At 45.3% G+C, this 21,336-nt stretch overlaps 1 protein-coding gene across 2 annotated transcripts in view; it reads right to left on the bottom strand.

Annotated features, from left to right (window-relative positions):
• The window catches only part of APMAP (adipocyte plasma membrane associated protein), a 32,369-nt gene extending 14,124 nt beyond the window's left edge, over positions 1 to 18,245 (bottom strand). For both annotated transcript variants that reach the window (XM_066236998.1, XM_066236999.1), the window contains exons 1-3: positions 18,041 to 18,245; positions 6,956 to 7,072; positions 2,706 to 2,821 (exon numbers count right to left, since the gene is read on the bottom strand). In XM_066236998.1, coding sequence (XP_066093095.1) covers positions 2,706 to 2,821; positions 6,956 to 7,072; positions 18,041 to 18,132 — 325 coding nt within the window. In that variant the 5' untranslated portion in view covers positions 18,133 to 18,245. The remainder of the gene's footprint in view (positions 1 to 2,705; positions 2,822 to 6,955; positions 7,073 to 18,040) is intronic.
• Between the last annotated feature and the right edge of the window lie 3,091 nt (positions 18,246 to 21,336).

The following is a 21,336-nucleotide window of genomic DNA, read 5'->3' as shown; positions in this document are numbered from 1 at the left end:
TCAACACTATCCACTGTACCACCACAGGTCAGGCAAGACTTCATTAAAATTAAAAGCTGCTGCTCTATAATGACACTGTCAAGAAAATGAGGAGACAAACCAGACTGGGTGAAAATATTTGCAGAAAACACATCTGGTAAAGGACTGTTATCCATAATGATCAAAGAACTCTTAAAACTCAACAATAAGAGCCTGACCAGGTAGTGGCGCAGTGGATAGAGCATCGGACTGGGACACAAAGCACCCAGGTTCAAAACCCTAAGGTTACCAGCTTGAGCACAGGATCACCAGCATGAGTGTGGGGTCGCCAGCTTGAGCCCAAATGTCGCTGGTTTGAGCAAGGGGTCACTCCCTCTGCTGTAGCCTCCCATCCCAGTCAAGGCACATATGAGAAAGCAATCAGTGAACAACTAAGGTGCTGCAACAAAGAATTGATGCTTCTCATCTCTCTCTCCCATCTTGTCTGTCTGTCCTTATCTGTCCCTCTCTTTGACTTTCTCTGTCAAGAAAAAAAAAAAGAAAAGAAAAAACCAATTTTAAAGAAATACAGATAGCAAATAAGCACATGAAAAGATATTCAATATCATTTGCCATTAAGGAACTACAAATTAAACAATGACATACCACAACACACCTATCAGAATGGCCGAAAGCTGAACAATGACTACACCAATGCTGGCGGGAATGGAGAGCAACAGGAGCTCTCATTCATTGTTGGTGGGAATACAAAATGGTACAGCCACTTTGGAAGGCAGTTTGGTGGTCTCTTACAAAACGAAGTCTACTTCAACCATAAGATGCAGCAGCTGTGCTCTTGGTATGTACACAAATGAGTTTAACACAAGTCCACACAAAAATCTACATACAGGTATTTATAAAGGCTTTAATAACAACTGCCAAAACTTGGAAGCAACCAAGATGTCCTTCAATCAGTGAACAGATAAGACTGTAATAAACAATGGAATCTTATTCAGGAATAAAAAGGAAAGAGCTATGAAGGCATAAAAAGACAGAGGAACCAAGTGAAAGAAGCCAATCTGAAAAGCTGCATGCTGTATGATTCCAACTATATAAAATTCCGGAAGAGACAAAAACTACAGAAGCAGAAAAAGATCAGTGTTTGCTAGGGCAAAGGTAAGGGGAGGGAGGGGTAAACAGCCAGAGCACAGAGGGCTTTCAGGACAGTGAAACTGCTCTGTATGATACTAAAATAATGGATATGTGTCATTATACATTTGTCCAAATCCACAGCATAGTCAACACCATAGGGAACCCCAATACTTTGGATAATGATAATGTGTCAGCTATAACAAATACACCATCAGGTGCAGAACGCTGATAATGGGGGAATTTGTGTCTAGATGGGGGCAGGGGTAATATGGGAAATCTCTGTACTTCCCCTCAGTTTTGCTGTGAACCTAAAACTCCTCTAAAAAGTAGTCTATTTTAAAAAAAAATTAAAACCTTAATTGGTGATTGATTGTTTAGGTACCTCCTGGGGCTGGTGCCTCCCTCCACTGTCAGCAACATGTTAACAAATCCCAGGATAACTTCCAAATGAGGCAGCAGCAATGGGTCCCTGGGGACTTCCCTGGGGTTCACACTGGCAGGAGGTGAACCAGATAGGCCCTTCTGTACCTAACCAGAAATGTCACCAAGAAGGTAACCAGCTCCTTTATCTGGTGACAGAGTACAATGAAAGGTGAGTCCAAAAGAAAAGGAAAAAGACAAGAAAAGCATTCTCTCTGAAAGTTTAAAAAATAAAAAACCACTTTAACTCCTCCAAGTTCCAGTTTTGATTTCCAGTATCTGATTTTTCACCAAAAGAAAATTTGTAAAATATATTAACAATAAACGTCAGTTTTTTTTAGAAGGAACATGAAGCTATATCATAAGCACCACCTCCCCTGCCCCACAACAATTCTAACTTCGTGGGTGTGTGCCAGGCTCTGGTCCTGCATCAAGGAGCCGGGCAGGGAAAGATGAGCGGTCAGCATCACCAGAGAAGCAGCCCTGACCTGCCTTTCACACAAACAGAGGGGCACCCTCAACACAACTGTCCACAATGACTTCACAGGCACATTGTATTTAGAGGAGCAGAGGGCCCAGCTGAGCTGCTCAGAATTGTCACACTGTTTTAAGTACAGCAACTTTTTCTTACACTTTATGTTTTGATTCCTAAGTTTAATTCTCATTCTAACAGAAGCCCTGCTTCAGGTTGCCTGAGACTCAAGTATTAGAATCAGACTCAAGTCTAGTTCTTAGGTTTAGATAAGTCTGGAAAAAAAAAAGAGAAATAATCGTTCATATTCTTTCAAAAATTAATCTATACAAAGACAAACTGAGCTAAGAAATAATGTCCTGTTAAGAAATATCTACTTTTGATAAACTAAACATCAATGCCTGCATTTTTCATTTTCCCATTTATTTTTATAAGTCCAACACTTTGAGCAGAATAAAGTGGTTCCTAGACATGAACTCAAAATCACCCTGCACTAAACTGGCCCACAACTCAGACAGCCACAATGCTCCCACGGGAGTCTGCACAACAAGCATGTGCACATCCCACACGGGCAGCTGAGGATGTTGAGGGCTCTCCCAAGCAAGAGCAGGTGCCACTGTGGCTGCTCCTACAGAACCCTGCCTCAGGCAAAAGGCATCCCTGAGGGCACCCAGTCAGACTACAATTCCAAGGCTTTACTTACCCCCAATATTTGCTATGGACTCTGGCCCAATGAGTTGATTTTCAAATAGCCTTTCCGCCTGTCGTAACTTCGTATTTGGTTGCAGAACACCAAGGAAGAGAGGGGGTTCTTTGAAGCTATAAAATAATGCAATTAGAGGGATTTGTCTATAGAAAATAACGTGAAAAAAGTGTTTATTAAGGACCTATGGCATGCATAATTCCATTTGATAAAGAGGGTTCATTCCAATAATATCCTAATTTGCCAGAATGACAAAAGAAAAAAACTATCCTGGAATGTTAAAAAAAGGTCATAGTATTAAATAAAAATGAAAATATAAATACAGCTAATGCAAAAATTTTTACTGCCATCTGAGAGCACCCCAGGACCTCCACCCACCTGAACTTCTCACCACTGGTCCAGTGCTTCACAGCAAGTGAGAGCCTCACACCCCCTGGCATGAGCACTCCCAGTTGCTGCCCCCATTAAAGTCCGGTGGAGATGGAAGGGCCCTGTGTCGGCATTTCACAGCTGACACCCGTGCTTCAGGAGAAGACAGAAGAGACGAGAGGGAGCCGAGAGGGAGCCGTCGGGACTGGCAGCGCGGCCCGTGCTCCAGCGTAGGCTCACCCTCCAGACCCACTGACTTCTCTATGAAGACACACTCCACTGGGCCCTGCCTTCCCCCTTGATGCAGACTGCTCCAGGAACTCTTTCTTCCCTCCCCTCGGGTCCTTCCCATCCATGTGCAAACACACTTTCCCCTAATCCACCAGCAAATCACGCGGATGCCGCCTCCAGAGACAGACAAGACTGAATCCCTGCGTCCCACATCCTGCGCCCCCACCCTGGTCTAGGCCACCATCTTCTCTCCTGGCCTCCTCCCTGTCCCCTACAGTCTATTCTCAACACAGCAGCCACGTGAGCACTACAGTCAGATACAGCATTATCTGCTCAAAGCCCTGGGCCTATCCCATCTCACCCAGAGCCTAAGGGCCTGCAAGGGCTCTTGGCCCCTTTCTATTTGGCCTGTCGACTCTCCTATTCCCGTCAGTCGTTCACTCTGCCCCCACACCAGCCATTCCCGGCTGCTTCCTGACTGCACCAGGGCTCTCTCATCTTGTCCTTCATACTGGCTGTTCCCTCCACCCTTACCTTCTCAGTGAGGTCTGCTCTAACCCCCCAATTTAATACTGAACACCTTCTAAAAGCACAGCTCTCCCCCACCACTCTATCTGGTTCATAGCCCTTTCGGCATCTCATTTCTGTTATGTTTATTGTCTGTCGTCCATCCCTACTAGAGCACACGAGATCAAGAATTTGTTCTGTGTCTTCTGCCGCTGTATCCCAGGCACTTGGCATACAGGAGGCTCCCAATGAATACTGCAGATGAAGTATAAAGGTGAGGAGAGCAGGGAAAGGGGGCTGTCTCCCAGTTCCCTCCCCACCGTGCCCTCCAGCAGTTTCCTAGCCAGCCCACCAGAGCAGGAGGACCAAGGGAGCAGGGGCAGCTGAGGATGCAGTGATGGAAAAGCTCTCTGCGTCACCCTTGCCACCCTGCGTGGACACCTATTCAGGACACAGCAAAACTTCCCCCAAATTAAATTGTCCCTCCCACCCCTTAATATGACTGTCAACCTGCTTAAAAAATACTCTGGATTTAACTAGGAGTTTTATTTCTGAAGAAAGAACCAGACTACAACTGGAATGGGTGGTGAAAAGCCTGGGGTATGGAGTAGGACACATCTGCATTCAAACTCTGACCTTGGGAGGGTCCTACTTCCTTCCAAAGGTATGTGTGAAGATTAAATGACACAGATAACACATAGAACCCAGAGACAGGGGAGGGTGCTCCTGACTCAGCCCCCTCTCTCCCAATCCTTGGACCTTGTCTAATTCCCTATACACAGGAAGTCCTCAGGAAATATTTGCAGAACCAACCTATCCCATATATCGCACACTGTCCCTGCCCACACTGAGCCTGAGTATTATCTCAATAAGGAGACAAGAAGAAAATTTATCTGAGAAAATATAAAGGACAAGCAAGAAAGGGCCCCCAATCCTGCAGCTGAACACCAAGGAAGAGTGGCCCCAGGAAGCCCAAACTGGCACTCATAGCCAGCCAGGCCAGTGGACCCTGGTTAAGGCCACTGGCCTTCTGTTAACTCATTAACTCCTGTTAACTCATATTAATTCCTGCTGATTTCACTACCTCCTGTTAAGTCCATGTGTCAGACATGTGCTAAGACACTGGTCAACAGCCTCCAGAGATCACGAGGTTACACATGTTGTGTCTATAACAGTCCTTGGTGGGGACTACAAGTTTCTGGCAAGGCCCCACAGCCTTCCAGGTGACTTGACTCCCTAGAACTGAAGCCAACTGCCTAATAACCCACTCTGCAAGGAATCCACCCCTCCTGGTCCCTGGTCTGTCTGTCCTCTGATTTCTCAGAGATTTCTAAGAATGGTCTTAGCACCCTGGAGGTGGACTCCCCAGAGCACTGCCATTGCTAAGCTCTCACCAGCCAGCTGGCCTGACCCCGCTGAGCACGGCACCCCCTCGGCTGGGTGGCTGCGGCAGAGCAGCTCTTCTTCCTGTCCTCACCAACGCTGCATCACTTGCCCCTTCCCTGCGCTTTTTGCTCTGAAGAATTTTAAAGGCTTTTTCTGCTTTGTCAATAGCATTTTCCCCAAACCTCAGTTTATTTCTGTACCTATACTCTCTTCCACTCTTCTGCTTTTGCTCTGCATTTTGGGGCCCATGCTTCCAGTTGTTGAGCAAGTCATCCCTAGTCTGAGCCTGTGGGAGAGATCGTGTCAGCCATACTGATTTCACTAGGTCTCTCTGCCCCTCCTTCCTCATCGGCCTCATCTGCTCCCCAGGCAGGACTGACTGACTTGCACAACTTCAAATCCTTATTGGGCCACATTTCCTTTGAGCTTCTGGTCATGAGTACACACCTATCTTTCCCCTGACTTTCTTCACCACCCTTTCCACACACAGATTCACCTTTACTGAGATCCAAGGGCAGTAGTCACTAAGCTCCACCCCTCTCACTCTAACTTAGAAACCCTATCTTCACCTACTCGCTCCACTTTCCTCCTCTTCCCCAAGGCTGTCTCCCCAGCCCAGACTTGGATCCCCAGCTGTGGACAGTTTGTTTTCTCACCTTGCCAACAGAACAGACAAGTCCAGTCCAGTTTCTAGTTGGGATGGGCGGAGCCACATCCTGCACATGAGAGAGGTTAGTAAGAGAAAGACCCTTCCCCTCAGCGTGTCCTGGAATACCCTCAAAGAGAACATTCAGGACATTCTCGGGAGGAAAGACATGTGCAAGAACAGACTGCACACCAGGAATTACACAGCAAGCATGCTTACAGGTCTCCGTACCCAGGCCTCCACCCAGTCTCAATCTTATGCTAGCTGTTTTAAATCCAACAACAAAATGTTGATTCTTCTATACACATGTCAATCTAAGGTCAGAACTGTGTCCTCTTCAGATCCAGCTGACGCCTGCCTCAAACAGTGCTGAGTACATTTTTAGTGAACTGAATCCAATATAAGATCTTAAGTTTTATTTATAAAACACCAACACATACAGTTTTTAAAAACTTACATGGACTAACTCACTTAAAATAAACTTCAGACAGCTTACCCCTCTGGGCAGTTGCAAGGAAAAACAGGAACTTGCTGAACCAGACTCACAGCCAACCCTCTTATACCACCTTGACATCAATGTCATCAATCATATCAGTAAGAGCCTGGCTGAGTATTAACTATAATTAAAAATATGAATTCATTTTATGGGACACCCTAGGTGTATACTATTCTTTCAAGTTATAATAAATGCATCACTCATAGATCCCCAATAATGAAAGGTAACTTAAGAAAAAGAGGACGTAAAGTACAAGGTTTTTTTATAAAATTTAAACAAGGTAACTTAAATTTAACCTTCACTTGTGAGTGCTTTTGCCACTTTACATGATTTCAGGTTCACCATGCTAATATTTACATAACCTTCTCTTATTTGGGATTTTTCTGATTTTTGGTTTTGGTTCATATAGTTTTGGTTTTGAAACAATAACATAGGCAATACAAAGCACACATTCTGTAGAACATCTAATTCAACTTAAAACAGTGAAAAAATAAAATCACAAATCTGTTTCTCCTAATAACTCATCCTTCCCATCAGACGGGTCTAATTACCCTAGAAATCACCCCGCCTGCTGTACTCTGCGAGCACCCACCCGAGAACAGCTGGGCAGCTCACCTGAGGGGCTGTGGATCTATGGGAGAATCCAGCAGCAACATGGCTCCAAGCAGGGGGACGGTGAGGGACACAGCCAGCATCAGAAAGGTCACTCGGAAAACTCTGCTGCTGAAGGAGCTGCCAGAAACGAAATACACACAAAGGCCATCAGTGGAGGCTAAGACAGTGACAAATTCAGTGGTTAAAGCCCTTTCAGCACAAATAGGCCTCTCACCCAGTGTCCCCACTACCAGGCCACCAACCTCTGTGGCTTACAATTAAACTTTAGCACCGTTTCTGGGATTGCCAAACATGCTTTCGTTCTTTTTTATTTTTATCTTCTACCTATGTAGGGCATTCATATTATTTTCCAGATAGTATGATAGGTTATATCTTGAGTCCTCTAGCAGTTTTCGTTTTATTTTTTGTTTTTGTTTTTTAGATAAGAGGTGGAGAGATAGACAGACAGACTCCCGCATGCATGCTGACTGGGATCCACCCAGCAACCCCATCTAGGGGCGATGCTCCAGTACTGAGCTATTTTTAGCATGTGAGGCTGCTGCGCTCAGACCAACCAAACTATCCTCAATGCTTGGGCCTGACACTTGAACTCATTGAGCCACTGGCTGCGGGAAGGGAATAGGGAGAGAAGGGAGAGATGAAGGGGGAGAGAAGTAGATGGTCACTTCTCATGTGTGCCCTGACCGGGGATCAAACCCAGGAAGTCCATATGCCAGGTCAATGCTCTGGCCAGGGCCCCCTAGCAGAGTTTTAAAGAGGGGAAACTCAAAGCACTGATGAACACAAAAATAGGAATAAAAAGTTGCATTAAGGGAAGGGAGACACAACTCATCCACAGAGAAAACAGGTGTTTCTCAAAAGCCACTATTTCCTGGTACATGGATTAAAAGTAGCAACACTCAGAACAACAGTGTGTTCCTAAGATTCTCAAGTTCTACAAATAGAAGAGACAAAGACAAACTCATGAAGCAGACGAAGAACAAGTTCCTGAGCATCCGATTCCCCAGGCATCTGTAGATCACACCTTTAAACACTAGAAACATAATCCCAGCTCTTCCATTCAGAAAAGTCTGACAGTTACTGAAAATTATTCACAAAGAATCTATAAAGTTACAATTCCAAGTCATAACTGCTGAAGCTCTGGGAAGATGTGAACGTGGCCCTGGCAATCTTGCATTGCTTTTGGACAAATGACCAACAGTGACTAAAATTCTCTCAAACGATCCTCACCTACATCATTACTTACCTGGTTAAAAAGAAAAAAAAAAGAGCACATTTAGCCTCTTGCTACTAAAAAAACTACAAGATAGTTATTTGCTTATATTAAGTCCATTCAAGTTTACTAGATATTTGATATCAAGATTAACAAAATGAATAAAATCCATGAGCTCCTCAGATGGAGATTCTTTTCCTATCCAAAAAAAAAAAAAAAGTGAGTTAAAGAAAAAGTAATTCACACTTAACAAAACAATTGTTTTACGGCAGTGTTTTGCTTGATTTTGACAGGATACTCTCCTGCTGCGTAAATCTGTTCCAGGTAGAAACAGGAGGGCCTACACACAGTCCCAACTTCCCAGCTGACAGCCAAGCACTACAGGCGAGTTTCTTCACCCAAAGCCCACAGGCTCCCCACTGAGTAATGGGGTACCGGGCAGGGGACCTCAAAGTCCTGCCCAGTTCTGAACATGCAGATTTTATTAAATGAACAAAGCAGAAAACAAGTCATTATGCAGGTGGAAATAAAAGGCAAAGAGAATAAAAGAAAAAAAAGAAGGGAGGCTTTCACAGCATGTCATCCTGCAGACATCTGGGACAGCACAATTCAAGCGTGCTCAAGTACTGCCAACAGTCTGAGTGGGCAGGAAACAGGCTCTCCCCTTGGGCCACCATAAAGGAACACAGCTCTGTGACACCTTAATTTCAGCAAGGTGACTTGTCTGGGACTTGTGACATACAGAACTGTAAGATAATGTGTTGTTTCCGTCACTAAATGTGTGGATCATTTGTCACAGGAGTCATTGAAAACCAATACAATTTTCTCATTAAACTGGTTTTATTACCTGGAAGTAGAACGCTGCTATAACAAATACCTAAAATGTGGAACTAGCTTTGGAATTGGGCTGAGAAGCAGGATACAAAATCTAGAGCTCCTTGAACACACTGTTAGTAGAAACATGGATGTTAAAGACTCTGCTAGCAAGGGCTCAGAAGGTGAGGAGCACGGAAGAGAGACAGATGTCATCTTAAAGAATACTTAAATGTCAGGAACATACAGTTAGCAGAAACATGGGAGGCCCCGCGAGTGGTGGCTCTGAAAGATGTCAGGATAGGTGATTGGAAAGTGGAGGGATCAGAGTCTTGTTATATGGTCGCAGGAAGTGTGGTTGAATGGTTTCCTGCAGGGATGAGGAAAGCAGAACTTGTAAATGAAGAAACAGGACACTGAGCTGAGAACATTTCCGAGCAGAGCTAAAGGTGCGGCCTGGTTCTTGCTACTTTTTCCTCCAGAGCAGGACAAGGACAGCATAGGGGACACTGCTAACCAGTTCTTTTTTCCTTTGACATTTTCTCTTTGCTATAAGAAACCTAGTCTGTGTCTATTTTCATTCAAAAGAAGGAAAAACAAATTTTGTTCCTAACTTCCTTCTCTTCACAACTCACCCCTTTTGCTAGCTAGGAAAGGAGGTGGTCCAGTCTGTAGACCTGGCAGGGAGAAGCCGAAAGAGCCCAGGCGCCTAGAAGAGGACAAGCGGCCAGGAAGGAAAAAATCAGGACAGCTCCCTCCCAGCCACACAACCTTCCCCTAAGGTCACTGGCTGGTGTTGGCCGAGGGTGCAAGATTACACAATGCATGAAAATGCGTGTCTGGCACAGATCAGCTACAAACCCACCTGACAACAGGCTAACATAACCTGAAAGGCCTCAGTAGGAAAGGAGTAAGGGCCACGATGAGAGTAATGATAAAAACAGCAACAAGAACATGCCGTGCAATGTGCCTTACCTGGTGACTAGGCAGAACTGCGTATCTCCCTGCTTTACCGACAAGTGGACAGAGAAAGCACGTGTGAGTAGCCCACAGCCCACTGCCAGAACTGGAGGAGCATGACCGAGTGCCAGGGCTGACTCTGAGCCTGTGGTCACCATGAGCAACACTGCCTGCCAGGACAAGAAGACCAAGAAAGGACACCGGACCTGGAACCTGAGTCAGGTCTGGAACACTCTATAAAAGTTAATGGTGATTTGCCTATTCTGGACATTTTATACCATGGAATCAAACAGGATTCTACAATAAGTGACCTTTTGTGACTGGCTTCTTTCACTCAGAATGTTTCAAAGTTCACCCAAGTTATAGTATATATCAGGACTTCATTCCTATTTGGTTCAGTAATATTCCATTGTAAGTATATATCACAATCTGTTTATCCACTCATCTGCTGATAGATATTCTAGTGGGAAGGGGAAATGAGTGTTTACTAACGGGTATAAGGTATTTTCACAGGTGATGAAACCTTTTGAAATGGGAGAACTGGTGACCACCGAATGATAACACCACTGAACTATTATATATTCTGAGGGTAATTTTACATTGTATAAATTTCACCTCAATTTTTAAAAACAGTTAACTATGATGAAAATATTCCAAACTTAAGATTGTGGTGATTATTGCAAAACTCTGGGAATATACTAAAAACCATTGAATCGAACAATTTAAATGAATGGATTTAAGATTTTAATTATTCATTTGAGAGAAAGAGAGAAGGGGAGAATGGGAAGCATCAACCTGTAGTTACTAATCGTCCATGCCTTGACCAGGCAAGACCGGGGTTTCGAACCAGCAACCTCAGCTTTCCTAGTTAACACTTTATCCACTGCGCGACCATAGTCAGCCTACATGGGTGGATTTTATGGTATGTGAATTATATTTACAATGTGGTTTAGAAAGAAAAAAGTCAATGATTCAACTAAGCATACTGTCACTCCAGAGGTTGGGACAATCTGTAACTCAAGTGATTCTAAGTGGCCTAGTCTTTCAACACAATGGAAATAACTATTTACAAGTAAAATGATATTGAAGACTTTGTTGTATGGTTTTTAAAAACAAAATCCCCAAGAGAAGCAAACAGTGAAGATATGTGGCTATCAGTGATGAACAGGAGGCTGATTAATCAGCCCTACCTAGGCCAGTAGAGGAGTAGTCCCTTGAGGGAAGCTGCACTGTGCAATGTGTCACCATAGTGCTGTCACTAACAAAATGGTGACACTCTGGCCAAAGTGCTACTTTCCTGTTCCTTGCCTGACATTATTCTACATGAAACAGAATCCTCTCATCTGTCTCAGACACCTAAAGTTAACTCTCCTTTGACACACTGCAGCTTACATCTCTATTCTAAATCCAGCCATCTGATTTAGAGCTTGATACCCTGATTGATTATTTGGTTGTGGTCCTGGCTGGTTGGCTCAGCGGTAGAGCATCAGCCTGGCGTGCAGGAGTCCCGGGTTCAATTCCCGGCCAGGGCACACAGGAGAGGCGCCCATTTGCTTCTCCACCCCTCCCCCTCTCCTTCCTTTCTGTCTCTCTCTTCCCCTCCCGCAGCCGAGGCTCCATTGGAGCAAAGATGGCCCGGGCGCTGGGGATGGCTCTGTGGCCTCTGCCTCAGGCGCTAGAATGGCTCTGGATGCAACAGAGCGACGCCCAGAGGGGCAAAGCATCGCCCCCTGGTGGGCATGCCGGGTGGATCCCGGTCGGGCGCATGCGGGAGTCTGTCTGACTGACTCCCCGTTTCCAGCTTCGGAAAAATTAAAAAAAAAAAAGAATATTTGGTTGCCCCTTCACACAATATTAAAAGGCTCACTTATTTCCAAAAATAGTCAAACCAGGATTGAAAGCAACAGTGCTTATAGCTAGAAGGCATCCAGAGGTCAGGAAGGATGACCTGTGTCCCACATGGCCCATCCCTGCCAGAGATCTAGCTAACACCCTCTTACAATCAGAGTACAAAAAGCTGAAGAATTAGAGCGCTCCCAAGACCAGCTGGTCCCTGGATCGCCTACACCAGATGACTGGGCAGCTCTAAACAAGGCCCAGATATTCTGATTGAGCAGGTCCAGCATAGGCCTGGGAAACCTGTTTTTTTATGTGTTTTTTTATGCTTCCCAGTTGTTCCTGATGTGCAACTGGACATCACCAACCTTATCTAACTTCCTCCTCAATAACAGAAGTCTATCAACACCGCACTGACTGATCATCAGCTAGCCTCTATTGAAAAGTCCTGACCTGTGGTGCCGCAGTAGATAAAGCATCAACCTAGAACACTGAGGTTGCCAGTTCTATATCCTGCGTTTGCCTAGTCAAGGCACATATGGGCGTTGATGCTTCCTGCCCCTCCCCGTCTTCTCTTTCTCCTCTCTAAAATAAATAAATAAAATCTTTAAAGGAAGAAAAAAAAGTTCTGTTACCTGATCAGTGGTGGTACAGTGGATAGAGTGTCAACCTGGAACATTGAAGTCCCAGGTTCAAAACCCCAAGGTCGCCAGTTTGAACCCAAGGTCAGTGGCTTGAGCAAGGGGTCACTGGCTCAGCTGGAGTCCCCACACCAACGCACATATGAGAAACAATCAATGAACAACTAAAGTGCCTCAACTATGAGTTGATGCTTCTCATCTCTCTCCTTTCCTCTCATTTATTTTCTCTCTCTCTCTCTCTCTCTCTCTCAGAAAAAAAAAAGAAGAAGAAAAAAAACCAAGCCCTTGCCCCTGGCCAGTTGGCTCAGTGGTAGAGCGTCGGCCTGGCGTGCAGGAGTCCCAGGTTCGATTCCCGGCCAGGGCACAAAGGAGAAGCACCCATCTGCTTCTCCACCCCTCCCCCTCTCCTTCCTCTCTGTCTCTCTCTTCCCCTCCCGCAGCCAAGGCTCCATTGGAGCAAAGATGGCCCGGGCGCTGGGGATGGCTCTGTGGCCTCTGCCTCAGGCACTAGGATGGCTCTGGATGCAACAGAGCAACGCCCCAGATGGGCAGAGCATCATCCCCTGGTGGGCGTGCCTGGTGGATCCCAGTTGGGCACATGCAGGAGTCTGTCTGACTGCCTCCCCGTTTCCAGCTTCGGTAAAATGCAAAAAAAACCAACAACAAACAAACAAAAAAAACAAACAAACAAAAACCCAAGCCCTTGCCCTGGCCAGATCGCTCGGTTGGTTCAGAGCATCATCCTAAAGTGCAGAGGTTGCCAGCTCGATTCCTGGTCAGGGCACAAACAGGAACAGTGTTCCTGTCTCTCTCCTTTTCTCTCCCTCTAAAAAATATAAAAATAAAAAGCTTTAAAAGTTCTGTGGTCATGATGTAGAAATAGCACCTTAAACTTACACTCCTTGAGCAGTGCTGTCCAGTGTAACTTTCTGCAATGACAGAAATACAGCAGCCACTATCCATGTGTGGCTACTCAGCACTTGAAATGGGGCTAGCATGTTATGTCTGTGACCCAAAGACCACCTCTGCGGATCAGCCCCGGGGTTGTTTATTTATTCACTGCAGGCTGTAAGACCCATTAGTTCAAAAGGTGCACCAGTGCCAAACTCCCAAGTGTTACATATCCAATTTTTTTTAACATATCCAATTATTTTTTAAAACAGGCCAAAATAAGCAACTTTCCAGCCATTTAGAGCCTGCCTGCTCTGCATACTCTGTGAAACCTCCCCTGACAACTGTTGCCCACTGAGAAGAGGTCCCTGCCCCAGCCAGTGTTGCCCTGGGAGCTCTCTGGCCCAGAGAGCCCTTTCTCTGTTCCCCTCTCCTCCAGATCCCCCCTCCCCTCAGGACTGTGGCACCCCCCTGCTGTGAGACGTCCTCCACATGCATCCTGTCAGTGTCACCCAATAAAGCTTGTGTGCTGCTGCTGCCTCCTTTCCCCAAATCCCCTCAAACTCCCCACATAGCATAAATGAGGAACTGAATTGTTAATTTTAGTTAATTAACTTTTAAATTAATTTAAAATTAAATAGTTGCATATGGCAAAGTGGCCACAACATCAGACGACAGCCTTAGAGCATTTATTGCTCCTTCAAATGCAATCATTTAATAATCATCTACAAATACACGCCAGGTTCTATGGGAAGCCCTGAGAGTATAGCCATAAAGTTTCCTGCCCTCTTGTGTATTCTAGTATAAGTATGCAAATGCCAGACAGTAACAGGTACAATGTAGAACAATACAGCAGGGTCGAGGGTGGTATGATAGATGGCTGGCCACACATAGGGGTCAAAGCAGATGATCTCGGAACAGAGAAAGTGAGTGAAGCTGGGACACATCAAAGATTGGGGCCAAAGCAAGGCAGGAAGAGCCAGAGGAAACATTCAACAAACACTTGGCATATGAGCAAAGCATACATGCTTTAGGCATTAACCTAAAGTCCCCATTCCCAAGTCTTGACCACAGAGGCAAAAAGACCAAAACAGGGAGCCAGAGCCATAGTGAGTGAGGGGAGGCTGCTAGAACAGTTCAGGCCTGCTGCCAGGGGCCAATGCCACAGGGTCCTGAAGACAGGGAAATGCCTGCCAACGTGCATGGTCAATGTCCAAGAAGGCCAGAACACAGAGCATTTACCCAATTCCTTAACTTAGGTTATCTCATGCAACATGTTTTGAGAAGCATGCTGCACTGATTGGTCGCAGTTCTGCCCTCAGGAGGAACAAACCCTTGACCTCCTAGACAGCACTCCCCAGAACTGACGCCCGAAGTCTCACCACACTCAGTTCTCTCATCTCCAGGCCAAGTGTCCCCAGTCCTACCAGAGCTCCTCAGACAGTGGGGCGTATAGAACATTTTCTCTCCTGGATGTTTCCGTTTGTCAAAGTCTCCCACAAAATGTGCTGTCCACAACTCAAGGCAAAGCTCTAGTCCAGGGGTCGGGAACCTTTTTGGCTGAGAGAGCCATGAATGCCACATATTTTAAAATGTAATTCAGTGAGAGCCATACAACAACCCATGTACATTAAGCATTATCCAATAAAAATTTGTTGTCCCGGAGGACAGCTGTGATTGGCTCCAGCCACCCGCAACCATGAACATGAGTGGTAGGAAATGAGTGGATTGTAATACATGAGAATGTTTTATATTTTTAACATTATTTTTTTTATTAAAGATTTGTTTGTGAGCCAGATGCAGCCATCAAAAGAGCCACATCTGGCTCGTGAGCCATAGGTTCCCGACCCCTGCTCTAGTCTAAATCATAAACTGTCACTCCACAAAATGGCTTTAGTTGTCAAAATTGAAAAGTAAAGGACTTCACAGAAAAACCTGGTTTCCAGCTTCTCGTGAGAAAACCGCAGATCTGGCCCTATGAAACAGAGTTGCAGGGCAACTGCACAAGGGTTTCCACTCTTCAGACACACGCACGCACTGCTCTCCCCAGCCCTACACTGCTGCAGACAGTACCATAACAGGCTGGCACAAGAACCTAAGTGACTGAGGCTAAGACCAGGGCCTGGAACACAAAAAGCTCTCAGTAAGTGGTAGGTACCAGGACTGCAGCTCCTCGAGGCATCTGAGTCCCTGTCTGGGCAGAGGGCCTGGCAGTGGTTCCTGTACCTGTGCTCTAGGAACACTTATTTTATCACTAGGTTCATTAACTCTCTCGCAGACCCACCTCACTGCTGGTTCCGGCAAACTCAGTCAACTACAATTTTCCCTTTCCTCCACGTGTGTCTGTCCCTTGCTTCTACACACCTACAATATGATAATTTAAAGGGCACTACATTTACCCCTATCCATTGTCACTGACACTTTCAGAAAAGCCGACAAGTTCCTTCCTTGCAGTTTGGGAAATCAATTTGCTTGCCCCAATCTCAACTCTGAAATTTCCTACAGTTTCTAGGGCAAACAATTACAGTGATGCAATTACTGTTGGCTCAACCACAATTTACATAATCCTGCACAATACTTTCACTGCCAAATATGCAGGGTGTTCTTGTATCCCTGCTGTACACAGGACATGAAGAGCCTCCTCCAGTCATGGACTAGTCCTGATCCACAGAACCTGTAAGATTAAAAACAAACTGTGCTTTTCATGGGAAATCTGAGTCCCAAATCCACGGGGACCATAACCCCAGGTATCAAAGTTGTCTCTGGAAACTGAGACAAACAACAACACAGTCCATCTTTTTAAGTGACTGTGCCTTAAACTTGTCCACTTTTCACATTTCTTTATACGGGGGCTCCTAGACTATAGATGTCTTCATTAGGGCATTAAAAATAACTAAGAAGTTAAAAGAGCCTCTTGAAAATTCAACACATACTGGGGCAGGGAATGGGCTGAAAACTCCAGATTCCTAAATGTTCATGACTTCATGAATTTAAGACAGCCCTATCTGTTTCTCCACACTGCCTCCAACCCTTATCCCTCAGTCTTAAAAAGGAAAAAGGAAAACTGACCTAGTAGAGATTTTTAAGTAATATAAAAATCCTTTAGAAAAAAGCTACTGTTGAAAGAGCAGCTGTTAAATTTTCAATGTATTCTCTCTTCAGTCCTAAAAACTCATGTGTGGACATTAAACAGCTATTCTCTCTTCCCATACAGAACTATGTGCCAAAAGAAAAGGACTAGCCTGACCAGGTGGTGGCGCAGTGGATAGAGCGTCCGACTGGGATGCAGAGGACCTGGGTTTAAAACCCCGAGGTCGCCAGCTTGAGTGCAGGCTCATCTGGTTTGAGGAAAAGGCCCACCAGCTTGAACCCAAGGTCGCTGGCTCCAGCAAGGGGTTACTTGGTCTGCTGAAGGCCCGCGGTCAAGGCACATATGAGAGAGCAATCAATGAACAACTAAGATGTTGCAACGAAAAACTGATGATTGATGCTTCTCATCTCTCTCCATTCCTGCCTGTCCCTGTCTATCCCTCTCTCTGACTCACTCTCTGTCTCTGTAAAAAATAAATAAATAAATAAATAAATAAATAAATAAATAAATAAATAAATAAAAGGTTGGTCACTCTATAGTCAGGACTATATAGTATTTCCCACATTTCCTCTGAGCCCAGGGTCAGATTTTACCAGAAAATCTTCTCTGGCAATCATCTTTCTAGAGCCCAAACACTCCTCTCTACTATAGCTCTCCTTCAAAAGTGATCCTTAGTATCATCAGTGAATAAATTCAGTCTGTCATGGCAAAAACTGTCCCTCATTCAGTATGAACCACATCCCTTGGCACACCAATGAACATTTCCAATATTTGTATCAACTTACTAGTCAACCAAACTTTGAGTTTAATATATAGGGCTGCTTGGTTCTCCCAAAATACTCAAAGTTCTGAGACTTCAGTACACAAAATTAAAAGCCGAAGTTTAAGTATATTAAAATAGCTGTTTAAGAACTGTGCTTTAGTTTTTAGCTAACAAAATACAGCATACTTAAATCCTGGAAAGTTGGGAGAGTTGGGAGAAGCAAAGGCCAAAACCCTGAGATTTCTTTCACAGGCATCAACAATTAGTTTCCTATGCTTCTCTGTTCTACGCAGAAAATTCTGCAAGGCTAAACTCTCACGAAAATTGCCCAATGAAGTCTGTTTTCTACTCTTTCTGGAAAACCGCGGCGAGGGCCGGTCCCGCGCAGGGAGAAGGGATAAGTGTACAGCCAGCTTCGGCTGCGTCTCCAGGCGACCGAACTTCTCCGACCGACCTCCCTTCAAGACAGCGCGGGCGCGGGACTCGAAGCCGCAGGGCAGGGGCTAGGCGGCAGGGCAGGGGCTAGGCGACTTCTGGGATTAGGTGCGCCAGCGGGGAGGACTAAGCGCAGGGCCAGGCGGAGCGACGGAACCACCGCGCCCGAAGGAGGCGCAGGAGGGCAGGTGCGGCGCGAGGCGGCCCGGGGCCGGGAGCCGGGACAACGCCGCTGCAGGGCGCAGTGTGCCCAGGCCTCCAGGACTCAGCAGGTGCAGCCGCTCGGTCGGAGCCTGGCTCCGCCCCGTAGAACAAGCTCTGCCGAGAATATTAAACGACACACAGCGCTAGCAGCACGCTGGCATTTACTCTGCGGCGGTTACCACCACTGCGCTGGGCGGTCAGCCCGCCGCTGAGGACCAGGTCTGGCGGCCGGGCCTACCTGCCGTCCTTGACCTCCGGGGTCTGGCCGTCGTCCGTGACGACGTGCGGCCGCAGGGGCCGGCGCTGCCGCAGCCCGTCCGCCTCGTTCATCCTGCGATTGCCACCGCCGCCCGCCCGGCCAGCACGAATGCGAGCAACGCGAACCAGCGGCCGCGCACCACCCCGTCGCCCCCGCGCGCCGGGGAACGCTGGACCCGCCCCTTCCGGCAGCCGGCGGTTCCCTCTGTGCGTCACGCCGTGGGCCTTCCCCACGAATCCAGCCTGCAGGAGCTGGGTTCCCCGCCGGCGGGTGTCTCGGCTCTCCCTGCGCTACCTGTGCTCCTAAGGTGCTGCGTCAGGTGTGGACAGCAGCCGTGCCCTTGGGCAGTGCTGCCTGTTAGACCGCCTGATGCTGGTGCACACTATCGAAGTGACAAGTGAGTGAATAGTCTTAGCGGTACAGACTGGCAGCAGCCCCCAACTGAAAAATGACACTCTCTCCCGATGGATCCGGGCAAGGGGGACAGGCTAGAAAACGTCCCTTTGGCCAGAGGCGGATATAATGGCTGGCGCACCGGACGCACACCCTGGGCCCTGACTTCTGAAGGGCCCCCACAAAACCCCAACTTGACATTTTTTTTCTAATGCCACCAAGTTTGGTTTTATATGTGCAATTTTAACATTAATAGTACATAATATTTATTTATTTAAAAATATGGTTAACATGTATTTTTATTTACCTGTCTCTCCCTTTTTTTAAAAGGGCCCCATAGTTTCTTCTGTGCTGAGGCCTCAACCGAACTTAATCTGCCTCTGTGTATCCAGGTCACTTTCTTCCACTGAAATACAAGGAAATGCATTGGGCTTGGTCAGCGATCCTCAAAAAGCTAGTCACTAGAGACTGGCTAACTGTGCAAAATAACTGGGAATTGTTGAAAGTCTAGATTCCCAGACCCCAGCCTCCTGAGATCCAAGCTCAGCACTTCAGAAATAGAACCCAGGAGTCTGTGTTTTCATTGAGCCACCAGGTGAGCCTGGTCCTTGGAAGTTTTTCCTGGTGACCACCATGTGTTCCACAGACAGCAATACACCATGAACTTGGGCCATGGCTGAGGACTTGGAAAGCCCTCTGAACCTGAAGAATCCACACCTCTGGGACTAGCAATCAGCATGTAACTTATCTAGAGCCAGATTTGAGAGGACGTAGACTTTATTATAATTGGTGTCTTGATTATTGTACATGAACCCAAGAAAGCAAAGATCTTTATGTAGTAAGGTACCAAAAAGCTGCAAAATTAATATTGATATTCTAAGAGGAAAGGTCAGGCTTTCCTGTCCCGTCCTTCCTTTGGGGAGGGGAAGGAGAAGAATGTAGAATTTTCTGGCTTGCAAGAACAATGGGTCATTTAGTTTTAAAACTAAAATAAAGGTTAACTGAGAAACTTCTTCTCTTTCAATGGGAGACAGCACTTATATACCACCCTGTGTTGATTGTAGTTCCTCCTCCCTTCCTGGAATCCTGAGAGTAACATACCTCTAGGCAAAGGAGGGAAGATGAACACTGAAAGATTGTAAATATCTTTTCGTGTTACCTTGAAAGTCTTAATGTTTTTGTGTATCCCCTAAACAAATGTTGTAAGCTTGTGCCATGATGTCATGCTCTCCCCAGCCCGTGTGTGATCAAGGATATATAACCAGCCCCTGAGATGTATTTGGGGCACACGATTTGGGTCTGCAAATGCCCGTGTCAGCCATATGTGGCCAGCATATTTAATAAATCTCCTTCTTTAATAAAACCCTTCAAAATTCATCTGGACTTGGTTTCTCTACGTAAACCTGCAAAAGTAAGGCACAGTACTTTTCAGCATCTGGGGTATGGTACTTTACAACATTTAATGCAACAGTTTGGAAATAAAGTGTTAGCACAAGAAGTTGCTTCCAAAACATGATTTAATGGAAAATAATTTTATAATAAAATGTCTCTCTTGTGCTTTAAATATGAAAGTTTTAAAAAATCTATTCATAGGACCAAATCATAAAGGCTATTTCTGAACCAAAGTTCCACATAGAGAAAATCTCAAGGATTTTAGTAGTAACTTCAAATCTCTAGAGAAAACTTTCCAGAAAAAAAGAATGACTAGAAAACTCATGCTTAGAAAATTATTCTATTACATTTTATCACTGACTAATCTCTACCTCTACAGTTAATGGCTGATTTATAATGCATCCTATTAGTAATTCCTACTTCTTTAAGCTTTAAGATCAATATAATCTTGTGCCTGATTTTATTTACATTGTAATAGTCCTCCTCTTTGTGCTTTACTTATCATCTACACTGCATAAGATTCTATGTACAGTTTGTGTTCTTGGACTATACCCGAAAAACAAAAGAAAAAAGCCACAATTGCAGGTCAGGGGTTATTTTAGTCCATTCAGGCTACTCTAACAAAAGATTATAAGCTGGGTGGTTTATAAACAACAGAAATTACTACTTACAGTGCTGGAGTCTTAAAGTCCAAAATCAGAGACCCAGCAGATTCAGTGTCTGATGAGACCCCACTTCCTGGTCCATAGGCAGCCATCTTGTTGCTGTATCCCCATATGGTGGAAGGAGCAAGAGCACTTTGATAAGGGCACTAATCCCATTCATGAAAGCTTCACCCATGACTATATGACCAAAGGCACCACCTCCTGATACTATCTATCACCTTAGGAGGTAGTGTTGTAAAGTATTGTACCCCAAATGTTGTAAAGTACTGTATCTCACTTGTGAGGGTTTACGTAGAGACATCAAGTCCAGATGAATTTTGAAGGATTTTATTAAAGGAGATTTATTAAATATGCCAGCCTCATATGACTGACACGGGGCATTGCAGCCCCAAATTGTGCAGCCCCAAATGTATCTCAGAGGCTGGTTATATGTTCTTTAACCACATACAGTTTGGGGGGGGGCATGACAGCATGACACAATCATTAACAAGATTATAATATTTGTCTAGGGGACTTAAAAAATGTTAAAAACTTTTAAGGTAACACAATGGTGATGTCATTTTACATATCAAAATACATTTGTAAACCTTTTAGTATCTAGCTTTCCTCCTTTGCCTAGAGATACACATTAATCTCAGGATTCCAGGAATGGAGGGAGAGCTAAAAATCAGTGTAGGGTGGTATATAAATTTTGTCTTTTTTTTTTTTTTTTTTTTTTTTTTTACAGAGACAGAGAGAGAGATAGACAGGGACAGACAGACAGGAACAGAGAGAGATGAGAAGCATCAATCATCAGTTTTTCTTTGTGACACCTTAGTTGTTCAT

This window comes from Saccopteryx bilineata, chromosome 6, assembly GCF_036850765.1.
Source record: "Saccopteryx bilineata isolate mSacBil1 chromosome 6, mSacBil1_pri_phased_curated, whole genome shotgun sequence".
Taxonomy (NCBI): Eukaryota; Metazoa; Chordata; class Mammalia; order Chiroptera; family Emballonuridae; genus Saccopteryx; species Saccopteryx bilineata.
This window is presented reverse-complemented; position numbering and strand designations above follow the sequence as displayed.